The 25,912-nt window shown below is 39.6% G+C and overlaps 1 protein-coding gene and 1 pseudogene across 2 annotated transcripts in view; one reads left to right on the top strand and one right to left on the bottom strand.

Moving 5' to 3' along the window:
* Zc2hc1a (zinc finger, C2HC-type containing 1A) overlaps positions 1-13,598 on the bottom strand; it is a 50,434-nt gene extending 36,836 nt beyond the window's left edge. The window contains exons 1-2 of one of the 2 annotated variants that reach the window (XM_006530086.1): positions 13,486-13,598; positions 481-557 (exon numbers count right to left, since the gene is read on the bottom strand). In XM_006530086.1, coding sequence (XP_006530149.1) covers positions 481-557; positions 13,486-13,501 — 93 coding nt within the window. In that variant the 5' untranslated portion in view covers positions 13,502-13,598. The remainder of the gene's footprint in view (positions 1-480; positions 558-13,485) is intronic. The other variant, NM_173181.3, reaches the window with a different exon arrangement.
* A 1,394-nt stretch (positions 13,599-14,992) lies between these two features.
* Gm23592 lies at positions 14,993-15,113 on the top strand (annotated as a pseudogene).
* Positions 15,114-25,912: the final 10,799 nt, after the last annotated feature.

Genomic DNA, 25,912 nt, shown 5'->3' with positions numbered 1-25,912 from the left:
AAGTCTATCTCTCCAGCCCTCAAACAAAAATTTTAAATGTCTTTTTTTTTTTTTTCTTTTGAGACAGGGTCTCACACTATATCTCAGGCAGGCCTAAACTCTTGCAGGACTTCTTACCTCAGACTTCCAAGTGTTAGGAGTAGAGGTGCTAGCCATTACTTCCGCCTCTATTTCTATTTATCATACTGCTCAACAATTCCTCACATTTTAGAAAATAATCCCTGAGCTTCCAGTACTTTAAAGCCAAGTCTAGAAATTATTAATTTTGCTAATACATTTTCATTAATATCTATGAGCTACTTTGCCTCTTAAATTTATGTTGAGTGTTTCTATCTCCTCCTAGGCCTATCGCTGTTACAAGGCTGGAAGACCTAGCATCACGTCAGGGTTCAGAAGGACCGAGCACCTGTCCTCAGGCATGGAACAGAGCGTCACATCTGTGACGCTCCAGTGCCAGCAGGTTAGAAGCAGCCTACGCACCAGAGCCAACGGGAAGAAGGTCCTTCCGCAAATCTTGCAGGGCAACAAGTCTCCAACTTGCACAACACTTCCATTTTCTAAAACAAACAAACAAACAAAAAAAATCCCATTAGAAATGTGCACAAGTCAAATCATCAAACTTTAGTTTTTAATGTTTTCTCTTAGGAGTCATAAGTGAGTTAAGAGCTCTTATTTAAAAGTTTCATTTTAAAATGAACAAAATTATCAATTCAAATGGCCTAAGGCTTAAAAGTTGTCAGTGACCTAAAAGACAATAGTACACACAAAACGGTGACAATCCAAGGAAAACCAAATTGATATAGCTGGAAATATACAGTTATCTTTTAATTACTTATGTCTCCATAAGTACAAGACTTCAGAATCGGCTCTATCTTGGCAATGCTCTAAGGTGTGGAGAACTACCTCGTACGAGCAGCTAATCACCTGAGCTTATCTGGGAGTCTAGAATCAAAAGAATCTCATTTCATTTATCAACAGAAAACATAAAATAGCACACCCAAAGTTAAGACCATCTAGTTATGGAAACTGCATGTTTCTCTACCCTATAAATTACTCACTTTTATACGCACATGTAATACTTACATGTACTCACTGGGCACAATAAATAAATAAATAAAACTTAGCTATAATTTGTAATTAAAAGCAGAGCTACCATGTACCATAATACAAGAAATTTTATTGCTGAAATGATTCAAGAGAAAAATAAACCTACGTTCTTTGGGATACTGTACAACTGATTTAATTAAGCACTTTATTTTTCTACCTAACTATCCTTTTAACCTGAAACTTTAGCAGAGCAGGGGAGCTGTTTGAACCCAGCCTGGTGCACACAGTGAACTCCAGGACAGACAGGTGGCCAGGCTTGGCTACACAGAGACTGGATCTTTGGAAGGAATTGAACTTTGCTTTGGGTGCCTGCAGTAGCCTCTCTGTGCACAGTCAGTGCAGCCAGGGCCAGCCACACAGAGACACTGTCCCCAAACACTCAAAAAAATACAGTTTCAGGGTCATTTTTAGGGTTCCTGTGCTTTTTTTAGGATTTTAGCCCCGAGCCATGCTGGGAGTTGTAGTTGTACCCTGGGACACCAGGGTATTTTTTTCCTGGGCTCTGCAGGGTGTTTTAAACAGGGATTTAGAGGGGTTTTCGTGGTGGTGGTGGTGGTGGTGGTTTTTCAGGGCTTTACTGTGCTGTTAGAGTTGTGTTTAGTGTCCCTGAGGGCTTTTTTAAAACGTGGGGGTTTTATTTTTGGTGTTTATGAGTTTCAGGGTCACATGCCAGTGGTGGCCCACGCCTTTAAGCCTAGCCCTTGGGAGGCAGAGGGAGGAGGATTTCTGAGTTCTAGGCCAACCTGGACTACAGAGTGAGTTCCAGGACAGCCAAGCCCTGGCTACACAGAGTTCAGGGAGCCCTAGGAGTTCACAGGACTCAAGTTCAAATCCCAGCAGCTGCATGGCGGCTCACAACACTGTGTCCTTAGCTATGAGACCTAAAATAAAGACATTTAAAAATTCCCCTCTCCCCCCAAAAATACCTGGATTTCTGTAAAAGTGAACTGGAAACCTGTAAACTGATCTTCTGTTGAACTTTCACTGTTAAAGTTCTTTACTTATATAAAGACAAACTAGGAAAAAGGTGTTTTCTGCTCAGCATAATAAACTCCTGGAAAAAAACCCGCAGAATTTGACTTCATAAAATCAGCCCTTTGGCCACTAGGTGAGTCCACAGAGCAGCAGGATAGTGATCACAATGGCCCAGCAGCAGGTCCTCAATGCAGGCACAGAAGAACGGTTGCTCTCGCCCTCCTCCCGCCCCATTGACCTGTTTCACTGGTGAATGGTGGCAGCGCAGATGGAGGTGAGATGTCTTTGTAATAGTAGTTAAGCTGCATGGTAGAAAAGCAAGCCTAGGACTCACCTGATGGTTTTGTTTTGTTTTGTTTTGTTTTTCCTCCTGGCATTAAACACTGGCATTAAAAAGGTCACTTAAGAGGAACCTAACTGCTCTGGACTATGAAGGCTGAAGTGGTTTCCATAAGGAACCTCAATAAGATAACAATGTTTTTACATTAATGAGTCAAAATAACTGGACATGCTTAATAATCTATTAGCCTTCCTGAGTTTTCATATATTTTCATGGTGTAAAAATTCAATATTATAAATGAAAACACACACAATTCACTTGGTTAAAAGTGTATTTCTTTAGTTACCTACTTTGTTACAAAGGAAAACCTCAGGACAGTGAACTGCTGAGGCTGTAGGTATGGTTTAATAGTATGTTCTTACTCATCTAAAGCCACATGGTTAATCCCTGCACCCCACTCCCAACACACACACACTTCTTTCTTAACCATTCAGAAACAATGAATTCAATTCACTGACATGATTTGAGTGCATACTTGAGCACCTACTAGTTACCAGGCATATACTGGAGCACAAGGGTTAAACAACACAAACATTACTCTCTAAAGCCAACACAACCCACTTATTTACTTATCTGTTCAACTCAGCAGGAATGAGATCACCTCTCATGTTTTAGGTAAAAATTTTAAAGCTTAATAGCTTTACCATATGATAAAATATAATTACTGGAATTAATCCTTACAAGCTATCCAATATCTTCAAAATGTCTTGAAAGGGGAAAAATCACTGTCACTAGAATAAACATAAAAAGTATATATACAGCAGCATTAATCTCAGGCCATGTGGGACCCATTCCTACAGTCATGGATGGCACTCTAGAGCTGAGATGTGAGGATTAGGAAGGAAGGCCAGTTTGGGCTCCTTAGCAAGACTGTTTTCAGGATGCAGTGGAGAGATAGTATCGTAATTTTCTGTTGCTGTAAATATACCACAACCCACGTGATTTACTGAGGGTTTGCCGTTTTGGTGGGTGAGTGCATGCCTATCCTGGCAGGGAGCAGGGTCAGCTTGGGAAGCAGCAGAGAGGGGAGCAGGGGGCCGAGACAGAGACAGAGACAGAGCAAGCTAGCTCAGGATGGTGAATCACACAGGTCTCTGAAACCTCAAAGCCACCCCCCCACCCCCCAGTGACACGTCTTCCAACAACGCACACAGGATTTCAAAACAGTTCCACCAAGTAGAGAACAAGTATTCAAACATGTGAGCCATAGAGGCCAGTCCCGGGCAAACCACCACATTCCGTTCTCTGGCCTCTATAGCTTATAGCCATATCAAAATGCATTTCGTCCAACTTCAAAAATTCCCAGCCTTTCAATCTCAACAAAGTTCAAAGTCCAGAGTCTCGTCTAATACTCAAGATAATCTTCATATTAGCCCGTGTAAAATCAAAAGCGAACTACTTACTTCTCCTTGACTTTACATTAGCTGTCCTTTGCTGCAGACGTTTTCTTTTTTACAAGTGGAAAACCTAGCAGGGTGAGTTCTTGCCCTGGGGGCACTACTTTGTTTATTCCATTTCACATCAGACCTCTCATTATCTCACTCAGCACAAACCTTGGCTCCAATATTAAATTTCCTGGTGCTTTTCTCCTCAGGTTGTACATCTCTTTTTGCCTCAGTTACTTTTTCATTGTTTATCTGCAAAAGTGCAATTACTAATAACCAAGTGACAGAGTCAGTACTAGGTTATCTTGGAATCTCCTCTATGAAGAGAGTCTAAGAGTTTTCAGTTTAGATTCAGGCATTTTCTTAGGACAAAGGGAAAAAGCATCCACATTCTTTGCCAAAATATCACAAGAATGCTCTCCATCTCCACTGCTAATTTGTTCCTCTGGAACCTCTTGAGCCCTGCCATAGTCCACATTGCTCCCAGCACTGTCTTCAAAGCTCCTCTAAGGACAGCTCATAAGATGCCACTTAGAGTATCCCATCGCTTTCCTAGTCCCAAGTTTTAAAGTCTTCCACATCCCTCCAATCCACACCACAGTCAGGCCTGTCACAGAAATAGCTCACTTCCATTCTGTAAGCTAATGTCTTACATAAGACATTATAATTGTAGCACCTTATAGAAGAAAGACTTTATTAGGGACTTACAGTTTCAGAGGGTTAGTCTATGGCAAAGAGCATGGCAGCAGGCAGGCATGGCTAGCAGTACTTGCTAGTTTACATCCTGAGGCACTACAAGGCAGGAAGAGCTTCAACTGGGCATGGCATGGGCTTTAAAACCTCAAAGCCTGCTCCCAGTGACATAAGTCCACCACTAAGAAAGTCAATCACACCTTCTAATCCTTGTCAAGTAGTTCCACCAACTAGGGACCAAATAGTTACACATGTAAGCATATGGGGACCATTCTCATTGTTAAAAAGTCTTTCAAAATGAGGAAAACAAATGTCTACTTTCCTTTCGATTTACTAATGCGTGCATGTTCACTGATATTAAGACCTAATAAAAATTATACAAAGTTGTCATGATAAATAAATTGGGTCTCAAGAACCAGAAGCTATATTTTGTTCTATGCAATTATTTAAAAGATATGACAGTAATAGTAGTATAGTGTACTGGAAAAATAATTGGAGTCTGTCCTATATTATCTAACTTTTAATTGCAGCTCTATCACTGGGAACCAAGTCCCTGAGCAAGGAATTTAATCTCTCTGGTATAAAATAAGGATGTTAGATTACATGATGCACATGGTTCTTTTGCATCTACAACATACTAAAATTTAACAAAACACCACAACTAAGTTAGTAGGAAATATAAATGGATAACAAAACACTTCTCTTGTATTTTGCAAAGTCCTCAGATGTAAGAATTAAAAAGCCAATACATAAGGAAAAAACACTCAAGGAAGTATGTACTATGCTGATGAAATCAGTTCCAGTGTAGACAGAGGACTAAGAATGTAAAGGGATCTATATAAAAGAAAATGTGCTTGCGAGTCCTTATAGGTTCTCAGCAGCTGAACTAAAAAGAAATATGAAGCTAATCACATGAGTTAAGTTCAGCTTAGCACTTGTCACATATGGATAATATGCATTAAATATTCCTAAAATTTGACTAAGAAGTTACATAATAGAATTATTTACCTTACACAAAGAAGTACTCATACTTTCTGAGTTATGAAACCATGCTAAGTTCTCCCATATGACATAAACCTGGCAAATCTTAAAGCACACAAAAACACAGTAGAGAGATGACGTAATTCACAGGGAAGAAAACTGAGGCAGAGACTAAGCATGGTTGGGAAAGGCACTCAGATTGGTGGACACAAGTCAATAAAGGATTTTATTGTGCCACAGGAACTCTGCATGGGTGGACAATGATTCTCCCAGAAGACATGGGATCTGAAATGAGAATCTCAGTACCACATACAGGATATTCTCTTATTAGTTACTGGTCAAAGACATCAAAAGGCCCCCCAAGCCAACAAAGCTACTGCCATTGCTCTTGGTTGCCCACCATTATAAGATGGTGTCTTAGTCAGGGTTTCTATTCCTGCACAAACATCATGACCAAGAAGCAGTTGGGGAGAAAAGGGTTTATTCAGCTTACACTTCCATACTGCTGTTCATCACCAAGGAAGGAAGTCAGGACTGGAACTCAAGCAGGTCAGGAAGCAGAAGCTGATGCAGAGGCAATGGAGGGATATTACTTACTGACTTGCCTCCCCTGGCTTGCTCAGCCTGCTTTCTTATAGAACCAACATTACCAGCCCAGAGATGGCACCACCCACAAGGGGCCCTTCTCCCTTGATCACTAATTGAGAAAATGCCTTACAGTTGGATCTCATGGAGGCATTTCCTCAACTGAAGCTTCTTTTACTGTGATAACTCCAGCTGTGTCAAGTTGCCACAAAACTAGCCAGTACAGATTGCTAAGACCCTAGTGCTGAAGATATAATACATGTTGGTTGCAAGACAGAGGAAACAAGCTGGAACTGACCTGAAATAATCTTTCCTGGTAGCTAGCTTTCAATAATACCAAAAGGTGCTATGGGGGTGTCTTCATTAGGGTTTTACCTCTGTGAGGAAACACCATGACAGTGAAAACTTAAATTAAGGAAAACATTTTAATTGGGGCTGGCTTACAGGTTCAGGGGTTTAGTCCATTATCATCATGGTGACAAGCATGGCATCACGTACACAGAAATGGTGCTGCAGAAGGACCCAAGAGTTCTCCATCTGGATCAGCAGGCAGCAGGAAGTCAGAGTGACACCAGGCTTGGCTTGAGCATTTGAAACCTCAAAGCCTACCCTCAGTGACACACTCCCTTCAACAAGGTCACAACTATTCCAACAATACAGACCTCCTAAGAGTGCCGTTCCCCGTGAGCTATGGGAACCATTGTCATTCTAAACAAACTAGGAAGCTGCTGGGGGAGAACAAGACATACAAAGTCTTACCTAGTGTTGGACTTAGATGCTACAATACCAACCTGCCTGCAATAGTGGCATGAAGAATACAAAGAAACTAAGCACTTTTTGATAGGATTTGAGGCCTGTTCCACAGGAGGGGATTCATGAGTGGTACTGTAAATCTGGTTCAAGGTCCCTAGCTAAAGTGGTCATGGGTTTTAGAAGAAGCCTATTACGAAACAGATATTTTTAGACATGTTTAGACTAAATATATTGTCAACCAGTGCTCTCAATATTTATGTTTATACCCACAGATCAGTGCTGCCTTCAGCTTTGCCTAGAGATGTTTCTTCTGAATTGGACAGCAGTTAATGTGCTAAGAATAAGTGCTAAGAGTAAGTGATTGCTGATTGCTCAGCCAAGAGTCAGGCAACATCTCAGAGAAGGATGCTCAAAGAGCAGAGCACTTGAAATATGGAAAGTTCTGCCAGGAAATGTCTCCCAATGGACATGATGTGGGCACCGCACTTACAACACTGAGGATGCACTATATGCATGAATCTGAGCCTGGGCTCAGTGGGCTTTCAGATCTACAATCTTCAAAATGTCTTATTATTATTAAATAATAAGGCAAAAAAAATGTGAGAACAGGGGCATGTGCTGTAAAATGTCTCTGGTGAGTAGGTAGGAGGAGCTGGGTGGATATGATCATGATACATTGAAGATATATATAAAACTGCCTATGTATAAAAATATTCTATTTAAAAATATTTTTAGCATTCTAAAATTCAAAACACCCAAACTTTTCCTTGTGAAACTCTAGTATAAACTTGATTTTATCAAGAGTTATTATATTTGCTGTCTTCAAAACTTACATAAAGCTTATATATGAGATTATACTTTTATATAATACTAGCATACAATATTGGCGATATTAAAGGACATACTATTACCTAAATGGTTATAATACTCTAAATGTATACAATTAATAGGAGGAAACATTTTCCAAAGATATTATGAAAAATAGAAACAATTTTGGCACCCAGTATAGTTATGTCAGTTTGCTCATGGATAGTCTTATAAAGAACCACAGCTCTTCCAAATCCAACTTTTAACACACAATAGAACTCCTACATTTGTTATACCATTTTTCCCAAGGTCCTGTACAAGCGATCTGCTTTCAGATCTACAATCTCCAAAATGTCTTAAAATGTCCCTTTCAAATTATTTTAAGCTTCTACAAATACTCATACCACATTCTATATATAACCTTCCCCATCCACACCACTTCAGTTATCTGACTTTGGCTTAACAAATATGATTTAAAAGATTAAAATTTTCCTAAAATATTCAAGCCCTAGCTCTAGATTTCTAACTCTCAGTTAATATCTTAGCTTAGAGTGACTGATTTCTAAATACAGTTGTCCCTCTCACCCAGGCTTTCATTTACTGTAATGTCACCTATTTAACCACAATTCACGAAATTAACATGAACCTTGACTTGCTCTCTCAAGCCACATTTCTATAGCTAATGTCGGAGCATGGTTATTCAATTTGTTGTCAATCTTACTTAGCATGGCGAATATAAAAGCTGCTTCATTCTTCCGTGCACACATGGAAGCCGTAGCACATACAGCAGCACCCCGGGGAGCTGAGAAGGGATGAGCTGCAGACCCAGATGCTGCTGCACACACCCCTCGCTGCAACACAGTTGCTGCTGCACACACCCCTCGCTGCAACACAGTTGCTGCTGCACACACCCCTCGCTGCAACACAGATGCTGCTGCACACACCCCTCGCTGCAACACAGATGCTGCTGCACACACCCCTCGCTGCAACACAGATGCTGCTGCACACACCCCTCGCTGCAACACAGTTGCTGCTGCACACACCCCTCGCTGCAACACAGTTGCTGCTGCACACACCCCTCATCCCTAGGCACTTCCTGACCTACCTGGTCTGCACAGGCACCTACTGCTTCCCCTTTCATCAGTCAGGCTCAACTTCCTTGTTACATGAGCAAATGTTTATGAAATATTCTAGTTAACAAAGCTAAATGACCTCTCTTACTTTTTCAATTAAAAAAAAAGGGATGAAAATGATGGTATTTCCCTACACTTATATCATCAGGAATCCTGTTTACAACTAATAAATACTTAAGATCAATGTTCCGAGTAGTATATTTTCAAATACTGACACTTGTCTGCTAAGTCTCTCAGTCCCCCTCCCTACGTGATTAGAGGTACGCTTTCTAAGCCAATCCTCTATATTAAAATAGGGCCCTTGCTTGACTCAATAAATATTAATTGGTTTTCTGGCATTAGCTAAAACTGTTCTGACATCTGAAACTAAAAGCAATAAAATAAAATAAAATAAAATAAAATAAAATAAAATAAAAGGTCCCGATCTTATGGAGACTATACTCGTCAAATATTAGGCGGGAAAGTTAAGTAAAAACATATTTAAAATGTCAAGTGAATAACCTCATGAAGAAAAAGAGGAATACGGGGAAAGAACAAAACGAGCGTGGGATGGGGCTTTGGGAGGGGTAAGGATCCAGAGAGCTATGATAGCAAAGACCATGGTGAGTAGCCAGGGGAGGTAGCTACTCACCATCAGTCTCCTAATGTCACATTTAAATGCCTCTTTGCAACCTCTGACTAGGCTTTTCCATAGTGGGAGGGACTGTTCATGAATCTAAGATCTTTAACCTTCTTGCTCTTTCTTCTTGTGTATTTCTTCCCAATCCTGAATTTCCCAGGTTTCATCACATGGGCAGGATTTGACAAGTTAGTGTTAGCTTTCCTCCCCACACCCGGGAAGGACTATGAAACTCTCCCTCTCTTGTTTACAGGTCAGTTTCTCCCCATATTCCTCTCTGTCTTTTCTTTCCTTGTTTCTTTTGGCAATTTTTAAAACTTCCTTAAGATTCCACCCACTCACTGTTCCCATCCCACATAACTCTGAACTATTTAGTTTTATAAATAGTTTTACTCAGTTAAGAATGATTTGCCTAGACAATGGCTCCCACTTGCTAGTGATAATCACTGAGATCTGCAGGTAAATAATTTCCAAGTAACAACAAGGTTTGTTTCTTTTAGATCTGGTACTCCCAAGTGCTGCATAAACACGTTTCTAAAGCCAGAGTCACTACGTCAGGACCAAGTGTTCATATCTCATTTTTCAATCTCAGAAATATCTTCACAATGTATCCTCTTTACCTCCACTTACATTTGCCATAACATTAAGCTTCATCATATGTATGCATCTGAATTATCTCCCGTTTTCCCAGTGTATCTCGGGCATAGTTATTTGGGCTTCTTTACTGTAGGCCAATAAAGATGGGCTCTATTTCAGCTTTAGTGGAATTCTTTAAGCATCTACTATGCCTCCTTACGAACTTGACATTTAGGTAATGTTTTTTTCTGTGTATGTTTAATACTTCATATAGTCAATGAGATTCTGATTTGAATAATATACCTAAATTGTGGATTAGAGAGAGACGACCAACTAGTTAAGAGTATTTGCACCTCTTGCAAAGAACCCTGGGTTTAGGTTACAATATCTACATGGGGGCTCACAACTGTCAGTAACTGCAGCCCCGGGGAATCTGGCAGGTCCTGTAACCCCTGTCAGCACCAAGCATATATATGGCGCACAAGCATATATGCAAACAAAGTACTCATACACAAAAGATTATACACACACACACGTATATACACACACACATGCACACACACACACACACACACATACACACACACACACACACATACACACACACATACACACACACACACACACACACACACACACACACTCACTCACACACTAATCGCTAAATCAGAGAAGGGGAAAAAAAGGAAAAGAAGAAAAACCAAGAGTTCAGATAAAGGCTTATTTAAATCCTGGTCATTAAAACACCTGAATTCCTTCTCAGCACCAATTAACAAGCACAACAAGAATAAAATGAATGCTGCTAAGATGAACAGCGTTTCAGTAAACCAGTATACATTTATGCTAAGTTCAAACAAAACAGAAGCAATAACAAGGTAGGATGGCAGACTGCCACTAGATCTGTGCTACAATAAAGAGGAATAGAACGAATCAAGTTTCAGAGACAATAAGATAATAAATTTCAGAGACAACTAATAAATTAAGCAGACCAGATGAGGAATGGCCTGTCTAATGTCTACAATAAATGTTATAGGCATACTTTAGAGTTTTATGAAGGCAATGATAATATCTTATCTAAGGATAAAACCTTAGATTTTATCACCTCAATCTTACAGATGATAAAACTCGTAAGATATTAGAACTTACCAATTCTAAAACTGCTACTGTGCTCCTTAGATAAGTCTAGGGTATAGCTTTCCATGAAAAGAAATTAAAGGCTTTTCTCTAATTACTCAAGCCATGCAAAAAGTTCTGCTATTAATTATACAAAATTATAAGAAAGCTTAACATTTGGCTTCAAAATACAGTGTACAATTTATTAGTTCATTTTGTGACAATTCCAGACATAAAATTCCCAGACCCTCAGTAATGTAAACATTATATGTAAGCAACTAAAATTTCCTTTTAAAGGGTAAGAATAGGCGGCCAGTAACTACTTTCAACTAGAAATGTAAGTCAGATAGATGTCAAAGACTTTTGCTCAATGACAAAGATAAAGCAAACAAACTTGAAGATTGTATGCTACATGCTGTCCTATAACTTTTACTATAGAGAAAAAATAGCAAACAACTTCTTGCTTATTAAGTGAAAGCCTGGGTAAAAAATTAACAAATGGTATCCTTAAGACTCAAAGTTTTGAACTCTGAAAAATGTGACATTGTATGAACTCACTTTTTGAAAGAATGATGGAAGTGGAGTGGGGCTGAAGCCAGGACAAAACCACAAGAGAGCGAGCACTGCTCTTCCACTCAACAGAACACTTTGAGCTCTAACTATGCTGGATCACTTTTAGTTGCCAATATTTACCTGTTCTGCCAGACAGAAACAATGATTTCCTTATATTTCAACCTAATTTATTATAATTGAATGCATGAAATGATGGCATCTTAGTTTGTTCAGGAAAAGAAAAATCAAAGAGTTTAAGGGCCAGTACTGCTTAACATAAACCTGACTCATGAATCATGCTCATTGCATACTACATGAGGATCCTTATGTTCTACACACATACATACATACATACATACATACACACACACACAGAGTGTATATTATACTAGTATTCGATTATTTCTCCTAAATTTCTGATTTAGATAGCAAGAACTTTGACAATTTTTTATTCTTTGCATGCATAGATAAATAAGTGAAACATTGGATGAATATTTCTTTCACTGTAAATATTGATCAGTAAAAATCTGGGAAGTATTCTTAAACACTCTTCATGCAGTATGATAGCGTTGTAAAGTCTTCACACCTATGTTTCAACTCTATTCTCTATACAGTCCCTATACTAGTATAGTTGTAAATCACTAAAATGAGTTGCCTGTAGGGGTATCCAAAAATAGGAGATTTTTGAAAGGTATGCTGTCATTACAATTTCTCATTTCATGTTAATTTGAGTGGTACACCAAGCAAGACCTTCACAGCTAATCTGCAGCATAAATGATCTATTAGAATTCTTTATCACCTTCAAGATGTTTGGAGAAAGCTTAACTGCAAAATATCATTGTGAAATAAAATTCATAATCATATTATTATATTTTCTTTCTGGTACACTTAAATCACTGGGGAAGAGTTATCAGTTACCACTGTTAACTTCGTAACATGTCCTGAAATATTTGACTATCTATAATACAAGAAAATGAAGGGATCAAGTCCCCTATTCATTCCAAGTACAGTAAGTGGTGAAACAATTTTAAGAGAGAAAAAAAAACTATTTTAAGGCAGCAGGATCCAAATTTTCTGAAAGCTTGTATATCAGAAAGATCCCTAGTCTTTTTAAATCCTGAAACTGTTGTCACCACTGTTAAGATTTTTTTTTTCTTCCTTCCTTTGTTTTTTAAGTGAAATGTTGTCCTAGCGCGGGATTAAAATGGATGAAGAAAGGGAAAGAACTGGGAACAAAACAAAATCTGAAGCCATGGCTAAGGCACCAGGATAAAGTGAAGATAAGGAAGCAAAGCTGGCTTTTCCCTAGACCGTCCTCGTGAATAAACCATTAATGTTGAAGCTATTGTCCCTGCTGTAGAGCTCGCCAGGGACACTTCCTTGGGAGATGCTCCGGCATCTCTCCGAGCAAGGTGCGGTAGAAATGGAAGGAATGGACCTACGACTGTCCAAGGTGTGTGTCCAGAGCTCGCTGGAGGCAGGGCAGGTCCTGAGGGGTCAGCAAGAGCTGGCGACCCGGGCGTCGCGAACCTTAACCAAGAATACACTTTGCAAAGATAAGACTCGACCAGAGACACCTAGTGCCCACAGGAAACTCAGGGGTCCAGAAAGGACCCGACATGGTAGTTAGGCCTTGCAGAAGTGAGGACGCGGGGGCTCCAACCCCGCGGTGAAGTCGAGCACCGTGCCCGGCGGGCAGCCCGCGGCCACCGCTCCCGTAAGGGGCCGCCAGCTCCGCCCCGGGTGTCGGCGAGCGCGGGGACCTCGCTGCAGAGCCGGCCGGCCGGCCGCACTTGCCCCCAGACTCCAGGCCCCGGTCGCTCGGGCCCGCTGGAGCCCCGCGGTCGCATCCCCCTCGCGTCTCACCTTCCAGTCCGTCCATGACGCGCCGCCTCAGGCTCCGCAGGCAGCACCCGCCGCCGCCCAGTTCCTGCTGTAGCAACACGGCCGCACCTCCCACACTCTAACATCCCGGCCTCCTATTGGTCCGCGCGGGTGGGGGCGGGGTGACAGGGGCGGAGCTACTAAGGGCGGGGCTGCGCCTTCTGCCACCTCCCGAGGGACTCTCCTTCCACCAAGGTTTTTCCAACCACCCTCCCTGGAAACCGCAGCTACTTTTGTTGGCAATCCGAGATCCTTACACGCCTTTGTTCCACTTCAGCCACATTTAGGCTCACACCTTGTTTTCCAGCTTAGAATGCCTCCGCATCTCGGAGCTCCTCATCTCCAGTCAGTAAGAGAATGTCTTTTTAACAGGTCCCTCTGAGCTCTTGTAACAAGATAAGGGGGCCTTGGTCCAGCACCATCCCGTGTTCACTGCCCTTTTAAATCAAGCAACATCCTCTAGCCTTGTTCTTCAGACACAGCTCTATGGGCTAAGACATTGTTTCCTAGGTAAGTCATATTTTCTGTATGGGACTGTGGAACTGAGATTGCGCCAAACTTCTGAAACAGTTTTCTAACTATAAAAAGTTAGGCCCGAAATTAGAAATGAAACTTCCCCGTTGCACAATCTTTCCCTGGCCAGCACTATGCTTGCCCTCAACTGCAGTTCTGCATCTCATCAAGGCTGTACTGTACTGAGCGCTTTAAACTGGGAAGCTAACCTATCAAGGCACAAAGGTGTCTTTCTGTCAGAGTCAAAATGGAATCCAACCACTCAAACGGTTTTGCTTCACAGTCTAACACATTTTACCCTTACTAAAACTCTTCGAAAATTTTACTTAGCAAGAATAAACCAATCATATTGTTTACTGATTCTGGGGTGTCCATTACTAAGTTATCAATATATTTTGTTCGTAACAAGTCTTACACTGTTTTCTTGTTGAGCAGTTTAATTCAAAAGTTGTCTTAATTCTGTATACACTTAAATATGTCAGTAACTCTCTGATTTTGTTTAAACAAGCAAACGCCAAGAGGTCTTATCTGTGAGAAGACGCTCACAGTGGGTGTGAAGACCGTAGAGTCCGAGTCTGGTACAGAATAGTATAAGAAACTTCCATTCTGCAATTATCTCATGAGTCCTTTCCTTGTTCTGCTCTGGGCTTCCCTGACTTCTGAGTTTCTGGGACCTCCATGCAGGCAACCAACCTAGTTACCCTATATTGGTGTAGAGAGCCCCGCCACCACCAGTCCCCTGGCCATGCTTCTAAGACAAAATCAGATGAGGTTGAGGACAGCTTTCATAAGAATGCCCAAAAAAATAAAAAGAACACAAAAAGAATTATCAAAATAAAGAAGACATTTACTTTGCATATTGCAAGTTTAGACAAATATTAGGATGATGGACACAAGCCTTATTAGCCATAAAATCTACAGTAACATCAATAACAATAATAAAAATAGCAACAATAACAAAAGTACCTTAAGAGGCCCTGCCATCTAGAAGCCTTACAGGTGTGGCTGCTATATCACATGTCTGCCAGTAGATGGCAGAGAGGAGAGAAGCTATGTCTAGTTCAGTGTTCTGACCCATGAATAATTTACCTCACATTTCTGGAAAAAGGCCTGTCAGAAAAGCTACCAGTCTGGCATGAGGGGCCTGTCGGGGGCAGGGGTGGGGGGATGGGGAAGCATACAGTGTCCAGGGCTGAGATGACCATCAGAATGGTGCCATGGGGTCTGGGCAGAGAGGTATCCTGAGATGATTGCCAGTGGAGGGCTATGCAGGCCTAAGGGGATAGGCCATGCCTGACAGGACCCCTGACTAGCACCATAACGCATGAACAGGGCATTGTACTCCTGAGACAACCCCAGACATTCAGAGACCCTAGGTGCTAGTAAGAGGAGCAAGTAAGCGGTAGAGAATTGGAAGACAAAGAGAAACAGAAGGGTATGGGCACACGAGGAGAGGCAGAACTGGAGTGAGGAACATCCTGATGTGAGTAGCCTGTGATGTCATCTGGGACCATGGTGATGTAGTCCCGCATTGTTACAGAAGGCCATGTCTGGGTCCATAGCCATACAGTAACAGAACTCTGTTACCTCCAAAGGCAAAGTGAAGGATGCCCCTGTTCTGGGCTGCTGCCCAGAGAAAGGTTGATGTTTGAAGGCTGTACAGAACTGGCCCAATCCTTCACCAAAGCATCCTGTGATAGTGGGTCCTGGGATCATGAAAGCAGGAAAACTGGCCTTGCTCCTTATCTGCTGCAGCACTCAAAAGAGCAGTCCCTATACCTCACCTGAGCAGCACAGTATAGCTGGGGGTTGTGGGGGTTGTGAGTGAGCTAGCCCTAAGGGCACAAGTGTAGGAGAGCTGGCACTGCCTCTTGTCTGTTGGGTTGTTGTGCAGAGGAAGTAGAGATACCCTCCTCCCCTCCTTCATCTCTTACCATCTATGGCAGGTAGGAGATCTGGCCCCTGGGTAAAGAGAGTGGGAGAACTGACCATGTCCCTCACAGACTGCAACACTCGGGAGAGTCACCCTGTAGCTCACTTGGGCAGCAAGATAGAGCTGGTCATGATAACAGGGGATGCTGGTTAGCTGACCCAATAGTCAAAAGGAGAGCTGGAGGGCTGACCAAATCAGATAACTCTAAGGCCCAGATCCAGGCCCATATGTTGACCACCCCAACATCTACCCCAGTGATGAACTGCCAGAGTGCTTGGAAGTGGCAGTCATACAGATGCAAAACCAAAGGCTTACTATGACTCAGGGCAACAACAGGATATCTTGTAGGATCCTGAGTGAGGATCCAGTATTGATAGTGTAGCAGAAGCCAGAGACCACATACCAGACCAATAAGTCATTGCAATAATAGAACACAATATGACACAACTTCATGTTAAAACTCTTGGAAAGATCAGAAATTCATGGCACATATTCAAACATAATAAAAGCAATATATATCAAACCAACAGCCAACATCAAATTAAATGGAGGGAAACTAGAAGTAATCCCACTAAAATCAGGGAAAGACAAGATTGCCTACTCTTTTGTATATTGAACCATCCCTGTATTCCTGGGATGAAGCCTACTTGATAGTACTGAATGATGTTTTTGATGTGTTCTTGGATTTGGCTTGCGAAAATTTTATTGAGTATTTTTGCATCAGTGTTCTGTTTCAATGACCTGCCTGTTAGTGAGAGTGGGGTATTGAGTTGAGGTTGAATGTATGTTTGTGCTTTAGTAAAATTTTTATAAAAAGGAGGGTGCCCTCACACTTTCGACAAAGATGTTCAGACCTGAGAATTCTTCTGGGTGGATTTTTTCTTTGATGAATAGAAGTTTAATTCTCCATCTCATTTGATAACTTTTGGTTGAAAAATCTATTTTATCAGATATTAGAATGACAACTCTAGCTTCTTTCTTGAGACCATTTACTTGGAAAGCTTTTTTTCCAGCCTTTTAAGCTCAGGTAGAATCTGTCTTTGTCGCTAAGGTGTGTTTCTTGCATGCAGCAGAATGATGAATCCTGTTTGTGTATCCAGTTTCTTACCCTTTGTCTTTTTATTGGGGAATTGAGTCCACTGAAGTTGAAAGATATCAAAGACATGATAGTTCTGGTTATTTTTGTTGTTGGTGGTGTGTGATTGTCTTCTTTTGGGTTCATGGTGAAATATGTAATTTGTTGTATTTTCCTGGGTGTAGTTACCCTCCTAGTGTTGTAGATTTCCTTTCAGTATCCTCTGTATGGCTGGATTAGTGGGAAGTTACTGCTTAAATTTGATTTTCTCATGGAATATTTTGGTTTCTCCACCTATGGTGATTGAGAGTTTTGTTGGGTATAGTATCCTGGGCTGGCATTTTTGTTCTGTCAGGATCTGTATGGCATCTGCCCAGGATCTTATGGCTTTTAGAGTCTCTGTTGAGAAGTCTAGTGTAATTCTGATAGGTTTACATTCATATACTACTTGCCATTTTTTTTCTTACAGTTTTTAATATTCTTTCTTTGTTCTGTGCATTTAGTGTTTTATTACATAAGAGAGGATTTTCTTTCCTTGTCCAATCTGTTAGATGTGGTATAGGCTTTTTGTACATTTATAGCAACTTCTTTCTTTAGGTTTGGGAAGTTTCCTTCTACGATTTTGTTGAAGATGGTTTCTTGCCCTTTGAGCTGGGATTCTTCACCATCTTCTATTCCTATTATTCTTAGGTTTGATCTTTTCATGGTGTCCTGAATTTCCTGGATATTTGGGGTTAGGAGCTTTTTACATTTTGTATTTTCTTTGACCAATCTGTCAATATTTTCTATGGTATCTTCTATACCTGAGATTCTCTCTTTTATTTCTTTTATTTTATAGTTGATGCTTGTCTCTGTAGCTTCTGACCTCTTTCCTAAGTTGTTCATCTCCAGGGTTGTCTCTATTTGTATTTTTTTTTATTGTTTCTATTTACAATTTTAGTTCTTGGGCTGTTTTGTTCAATTACTTCATCTGCTTGACTGTACTTTCCTGTATTTCTTTGTTTCCTCTTAAAGGGCTTCTATCTGTTTGCCTGACTTTTCTTGTAATTTTTTGAGGGAGTTATGTATAGTCCACTTAAAGGTCTTTATCATCTTCATGAGATGGAATTTTAGGTCTTTGTTTTATTTTCTGTCATATTACGGTATCCAGGGCTTGCTGTCGTGGGAGAACTGGATAATGATGGTGCCAAATTGCATTGGTTTCTGTACCTTATGATCTTACACTTGCCTCTCGCCATCTGGTTATTTCTGATGTCAACTGGATTGGGTGTCTCTGATTTGAGCTGGCCTCCTTGGAAGCAGATAGAACTCTGTGACAGGGGTTAGAGCCAGTCTTCTGGGAGGCAGGTAGTGCTGTCTCTGGTTAGGGTGAGCCTCCTATGACTCTGGTTAGAAAAGGCTGCCTGTGTTTCTGGTTACTTCAAACCTCCTGGGAGGCAAGCAGGCTGTGTCCCTGGTTACTGTGGATCTCCTGGGAGGCATGCAGACTGTAGGGTATGTGTAGGGTATGGGAAGGTATTGGGCCTGCTGATCCATCCCAGGTAAGGAAGCTGACAGGGAAGTGACCTGGCACTTCTTAACATAGTGAGGTTCTTCTTTTTCCCACCAATTATCCCTCCTGGTTCCCACCCTAACACTAGATAGACGAAGAAGAAGAAGGAAGAGGAGGAGAAGGAGGAAGAAGAGGAGGAGGAGGTAGAAGAAGAGAGATCCTGAAATCAAATTTCTTTCTGTTTCTTCTTTGAGTTAGAGTACTAACAAACTGCAACCAACATCTCCTGAACCAACAACAACCACTGATCCTGCCTCTTGAAGCATTTATGTACCTTCTAAAAAGTTCCCAGAATTTCTAACATCACACAATCACAGAAAGTATCTGCAGCTTGCAAAATCATGCCTCTGCTGGAGCAGGAGGCTAATCATAGTCAGCTGTAGTGGACAATCTGAAACAGTTTTACTATATCCCCCATACCTGGGATTAAAACAAAAATACTTTCTAATAATAATTTTTAAAGAAAGCAAAATTCCAGAATCATCACTCTACTCTATTATATATATTTTATGAATTAACAACAATTTATAAAAAAAAATGTAACTGTGAAAACAGTGAGTCCTAGCAATTCTTAGTATTTTAAAAATTGTATAATTCTTCAAATATGATAAACTGCAATAACCCACAGACTAATTTTTAGAAAAGTGATTGGTATGCAGTTAAATATTATCTGTCCCTTTTGAACTTAGTGAAGAAGAAGGAAAAGGAGGAAGAGAAGAAGGTAGAGAAGGTAGATGAAGATAAGGAGAAGACAAAGAGGATAGTGATGAAGATGATCACACAGGTTGGGAAGAAATCATCCTGATGTTTAGTTTGTAAAATTCTAGTAAAATATATAAGTAATCACAAATTAAAAGTGGCTCAATTTTGTAGCATAATTTTAGGGATATACGTGTAACTCTCAAGGGTCTGAATTTTATTATGAAATTTTGTAACATACAAATTAACTTATCAATTGACATTTTCAAAAACAGCAAGCAACTATAAAAAGAGATATTTTGTTTACAAACAAAATGAATTATTTGTCAAATTCAAGAGAAAGAGTAGTTGAAACAAAGAAAGGAGCACTGTACTCTGTCAGTTTTCCCAGCCTTCAGCCTACCTCGCAGGCTTTTGCATCTAAACAAGCCAATGCGTTATATTTCAGACATAATGTACTTCTTCTAGTCAATATACTGAACATTGAATCTTGACTTTGTCAAAAGATAATTGTTTGTCCCAGTGAAGAAATTATATACATGAACACAATTATCTCAACTCTCAAAAGGAGAGAATCTCAAAAGAATTTCAATCTCTTAAGATAGCTCCGTAAAATGGCTTTGATACTGTACATCATAATTCATGCAACACACCTAGCACAGAGCTCTTACTCAACTAATGTCCACTTGTTATTACCAAAATATCAAAATATCATTGTGTGTGTGTCTTTGTGTCTCTGTGTCAACCACAGGCATACAGGTACCTATGGAGGCTGGATGAAGGATAGTGTTATATTCTCTGGAACTGAATTTAGCAGTTGTGAGCCGCCATGTATGGATGCTGGAAACTAAATTCAGGTCCTTTATAGATAAAAACACCTTTAAGCTTTTTTTTTTTTTTTTTTTTTTTTTTCCAGTAAGGCATTCCAGCTCACAAGGTGGCATTTGTAAGAACTCCATTACTCAGTTAGAAAGTGAAAGTAATTTTGTTATTTCCTCCTGTTTTTTGTAAAGAACCATGAAGTGCTTAGAACAGCTTCACTCTGTATAAAGAAAATAAGCACATGCTCTAACATAAGTATAGCATGTTGCTTTCCAATTCGGTTTTTCTTATGTTCACATGTATGTGATAAATATTTTTTTTAATTTGAAAGGAAACTTGAATTCAATTTGAATTTCTTGGTATATTAGAAGGATTAAGATATTTTAGGAATAAGAGACAAAGTGCTTCAAGTTGCTAATATTAAGACTCCGGGTAAGCATTCTTTATACCCAAGTCTAGATTCAAGCATGATTACTCTTTTGCAATCTGAAAACAGAAAATGTTAATGTTATACTATTTGAACTCTACTCAAAAATCCTTTGGCAGCCAGAATCAACAAGGCTCAGCTAGGAATGTAATGACTTACCAGGAAAGAATGAGAGACTATTTCAGTAGATGTTTCAGGAGCAGAGGTTGCGGGGAGGGAGAGAGCTTTGAACAAACACATCTTGCCAAGTTGATAGGAAAAGTTTATAGAATAAATACTCAAACAAAAGATTTAGATTATAATAGTTTTAATCTGTATCTTTTAATCATGACTTAACTATTTATTTTGATAGTTTATATCTATACAGATATATGTATATAGACTGACCATATCTGTCATCCACACACACCCTTCTTACTTCTCAGGACAACCTCCTTCCCTCCTTTATGCCTTTCCTCTTTTTTGGCTTATGTTACATTTGTTTTTTCAAAAAAATGAATTTTTTAATTCATTTATTTATTTGTTTACATCCCAAATTCTACCCTCTTCTAGTGCCCCTCACAGAGTCACTCCCCCAACCTCTCTCCTTTTCTTCTGAAAGGGTAGGTCCTCCATGGTTATCCCCTACCCTTGCATACCCTCTCCCACTGGAGCTAGACAAGGAAGCCATGGAAATGGAGTTGGATGGCTGAGGAACTCAGTCCAGTCCATGTATGCTTTTTGGTTGGTGGATCAGTCTCTGAGAGTTCCCAGGTTAGTTGACTCTGTTAGTCTTCCTATGGAATTCCAATCCCCTTCAGGTCCTTCCATCCTTCCTTCAACCCTGCCATGATGTTCCTCAACCTCCATTCAGTGTTTGGCTGTAGGTCTCTGTATCTGTTTCAGTCAGATGCTGTGTAGAGCCTCTCAGAAGACAGTTATGCTAGGCTCCTGTTTGCAAGCATAAGAAAGTATTATTAATAGCATCAGGGATTGGTGCTTGCCCATTAGATAGGTCTCAAGGTGGGGCAGTTAGTGGTTGGCCATTCCTTCATTCTCTGCTTTATCTCTATCATGCATTGCTTTTAGACAACACAAATTTTGGGTCAAAGGTTCTGTGGTTTCGTTGGTGTCCTTATCATTCTGCCTGGCCTGTTCAGAATCCATGTCCCCATAGTTAGGCATCTTGGCTAAGGTCACCTGCATTGACTCCTGGAAGCCTTCCCCAACCCAGGTCACTGTGACTTCCTAGAGATTCCATCCATGCCCCTACCACTGAACCATTGATGCTCTGACAAGAAATTCTCTTCTTTGCCAATGCCTTCAAGGCTATTTCTCTTCTGTTATATTTAGTGTATCCAGTTTTATGTTGAGGTCCTTGATCCACTTGGACTTAAGCTTTGTGCAGAGAGATAAATATGGTCCAATTTTCACTCTTCTGCATACAGGAAGAAAGAGGTTTATTTATTTTTAACATATCAAGTCCAAATCAGTGCTTCCTGCTGAAATATTGAGTGTTTTTACTGGCTTGATACATAAGAAAAAATTTTAATACATCCTTAGTTTTGGTTATTCAACCCTGTAAATACTACATTTGTGGTCACACTTGCCCCATCCCTGTTTAAGCCTTTAACCACTAGTTCTAATATCTCTCTTTACTTTTTTGTTACGCAAATGAAATGGCTTTTATTTTTAAAAAGTAAAACAAAGCTACAGTTTACAGTTCTAACTAGCTTTCATTGGTAATGTTGTAGCTGTGAGGATTAATTTTAGGTAATTATTTTTGTTTTGAATGCTCCTGCTTTAAGTTCTATGTTGTGAAATGTAAATAAGTTTACCTGCAAATATCCTAATATGTAATGCAATATCATTATCTTTCTTATGTACTTTCTGATATGTACACTTTTTGATTTGTTATTTAGAAAACATCATAAAACTCGATTCTTCAAATCGTGCTACAGAAAATGAATAGAGTCTCAATTACTTGAAAAATTTACTTAATTCAATGATTTTCTACTACTTTTTAAGATTATAATATAATTAAAACAGTTCTCCCTTCCCTTTCCTCTCTCTAAATCCTCATATATATCACTCTCTCAATAAAATTTTAAAGTAAACCAAAGTTGGTTCTTTAAGGAAATGAATACAATTGACAAACCTTTGCCAAATTTAATTTAAAAAAGAGAGAAAATTTCCAAATTAGTGAAATTAGTAATAAAAAAAAAAGAAGTGTAACAATAGACACCAAAGAAATCAAAAGAATCATAAGGGCATACTTATAAAAACCTGTATTCCAACAAATGAGGAAAACAAAAAGAAGTGGGTAATTTTTCAATACGTACCACTTACAAAAGTTAAATCAAAATCAGATAAGGTATATAAACATACATATAGCCCCTAGTGGAATAGAAGCCTGTCCTCTCTACCACCACCCCAAAATAGAAATAAAGCCTAAAGCCAGATCATTTTAGTGTAGAATTCTACTAAACTTTTAAAGAAGAGTGAATATCAATCCTCCTCAAATTAGCCCATAAAATAGAAACGGAAGAATGGATGGAAATAAGCAGCCTGAGAGGCAGGGGAGGAAAGTGGGGCCTCAAGTATGGGATTGCCATCCCAAAGTCAAAATTCCTGGTCCAGAGTTGTTCCTGTCTAAAAGAACTGCAGGGACAAAAACGGGGAAGAGATGGAAAGAAAGGCTTTTCAATGACCCATCCAACTTGAGATCCATCTCATGGAAGGACACCAAGACCTGACACTACTATGGTATGATGTGCTTACATATGGGAGAGCCTGGCATGGCTGTCCTCTGAGAAGCCAAACCCACAGCTGACTGAGACACATGCAGACACCTACACCCAACCTGGACTGAAGTCAAGGACATTTATGGTTGAATTTGGGGAAGGATTGAAGAAGTTGAAGGGGAAATAAACCCCATATGAAGACCAGAAGTGTCAACTAGCCTGGACCCCAGGGAACTCCCAGAGACTGAGCCACCAAACAGGAGCATACTGTGCTGGTCAGAGGTCCCTGGCATATATATAGCAGAAGGCTGGTCTTGCCTCAGTGGGAGAAGATGTGCTTAATTCTAGAGAGACTTGAGGCCCCAGAGAAGGAGGAGGCCTGGGGGGGGGGTAACCCTCTTAAATACAAGAGGGAGGTGGAATAATATGAGGAACTATGGGAGGGGACACTAGGAAGGGGGACAATGGCTGGAATGTAAATAATGGAAAGGAAGGAAGGAAGGAAGGGAGGGAGGGAGGGAGGGAGGGAGGGAGGGAGGGAGGAAAAAATGCCAGGACAAACACTATCTCTGAAAATCAGATTCCTCACAACCTGAGTGATCAACATCACAGTTATCATCACCATCATCTTCTTCATCACTAAGTTCAAAGGGGTCACTAAATCAATAACAACAAATAAAAGAGGAAGAACCCACCACTCTTCTCCTGCGCCTCATTGCTGGGCTGGAGCATTCTTCTGCTCTCTGTGCTCCTACTTTATAGGAATTCCATCAGTGGTGTTCCCAGGAGATCTCTAGTTTACAGAGAGCAGATTCTATATTGTAAAACCAATTCTGTATAATACATTTTACCCAAAAACGTTTGTCTTATTGTTTCTGCTTTTCTGGAGAAAACTCCATAATTTACATTTGAACTTTACTCAGATTTTAAAAGTATTAAAATGCTTCATGAAATATGAAGTAAAATGTGGGATTTAGAAATATTTCTGCAATTTGTTTGTACTTAATCGAATTATAAAAATATAAATCCTTAAAAAATCAGATGGTTATCATACATTATGCATATGCTGAAGGGAAAAGATGTAAATAATGCTTGGCCGCCCCCTAGTGTATTCTGTTAGGACTTAACTAGGGGAAATTTCAGTTCTATAACAAGTATATGAAAGAAAACTTAAATGGAAACTTTCATTTATTAAAATAGTTCAAGTTCTTGGGCCTGTGTCTTTGTCATATTCCAATACAAGAGGGAGGTGGAATAATATGAGGAACTATGGGAGGGGAGACTAGGAAGGGGGACAATGGCTGGAATGTAAATAATGGAAAGGAAGGAAGGAAGGAATGTCACATCCCAGTCTTTGTCATATTCCAAGATGCAGGTAATCATTCTATAAATAAAAAATAGAAGATTAAAAGATAATTTCATTAAATTAATTTACTTTTCCATTATGTAAAGGAAATACAATGCCACTGTGAGACATGTAACAGTATGTCTCTGGCTTTGTGACCATTAGAAGACCATTAGATTATCACTAAAATTAACACATTTAGTAGTAATCTCTTTTCATCATAATAATGTAACCATATTGATGGTGCATTTTCTGATTCTGTGTGACATGATGTTTTTGATGAACAAATTGCTCTATCCACCTATACTTACATTTACCATATACTCTATATACAACCATACTTAAAATATATTTGATTCTCAACAATATTTAGGATTTGAAAATTGAGTAAGCAATTTTAGTTCCATGAATGAATTTTGTTTGGGTGTTTACTAGATGCAATTAAGTTGCACGATTTGAATTTGTTAAATAAATGGATATACCTCCATGTGTGTAAATATTACCTAAAAGACAAAATAATTTCTGAGAAATAAAGAAAATCAACATGTAATTGTATGCACCTTAAGATACTAGTATTAAAAGAATAAAGCCAATCACTGAAAGCAATATATTATACACTTTCTCTTACTTGTGTTTCTTAGATTTTATGTAGATACATGAAATCATGCAGATATTATGATATGAACATATAAGTAAAATTGATTAAGGAAGAAAGGGGATTGATGATGGACAGAATAGCAGGTCAGGGCATATGAAAGTGGGTATGCTTAACAAACAATATATGCTTGTACACAAGCTTTAAAAATACATTTTACAAAAGGTAATAATGGGGTTGACTTTTCCAAAAAGACTTTCTATCCATATTACCACCAATCAAGTGCGTTTTTTTTTTTTCCAGAAAGTCCTATTTTGCTCTTTGGAATTTCTTAATGTTTTAGTGTTAATGTTCAAAGCACTCTTGCTTTCCTTCTGTTCCAAAACCATCATGCCAAATGCATATAAAGTAAACAAATGGCTCTGGCTCTCTATTTTCCAAGGCAAATAAACAATATGCTATTCAGAAAACAAGAATAACCTATGAAAAAGGTACATGATATGAATGACAGAAAGAAGAGTGGGGCATTAGAAACACTAAGGTAGGGTTAGAAATAATTTGTAACCTTTGCTAACATTTGTAACGGTGAGCCAGCTACATCGTGACTGTGCACAGCATTGTTCTTTTAACTATTGCTTCACTATTCATTTAGATAAAGAACATTGGAAATTGGGGCTAATGAGGATATAGACTGACTTTTCTCTTAGTATATGAATCTACTTCTT

This window comes from Mus musculus, chromosome 3, assembly GCF_000001635.26.
Source record: "Mus musculus strain C57BL/6J chromosome 3, GRCm38.p6 C57BL/6J".
Lineage (NCBI taxonomy): Eukaryota > Metazoa > Chordata > Mammalia > Rodentia > Muridae > Mus > Mus musculus.
The sequence above is the reverse complement of the archived record's forward strand: the minus strand, read 5'-3'. Positions and strand labels throughout refer to the sequence as shown.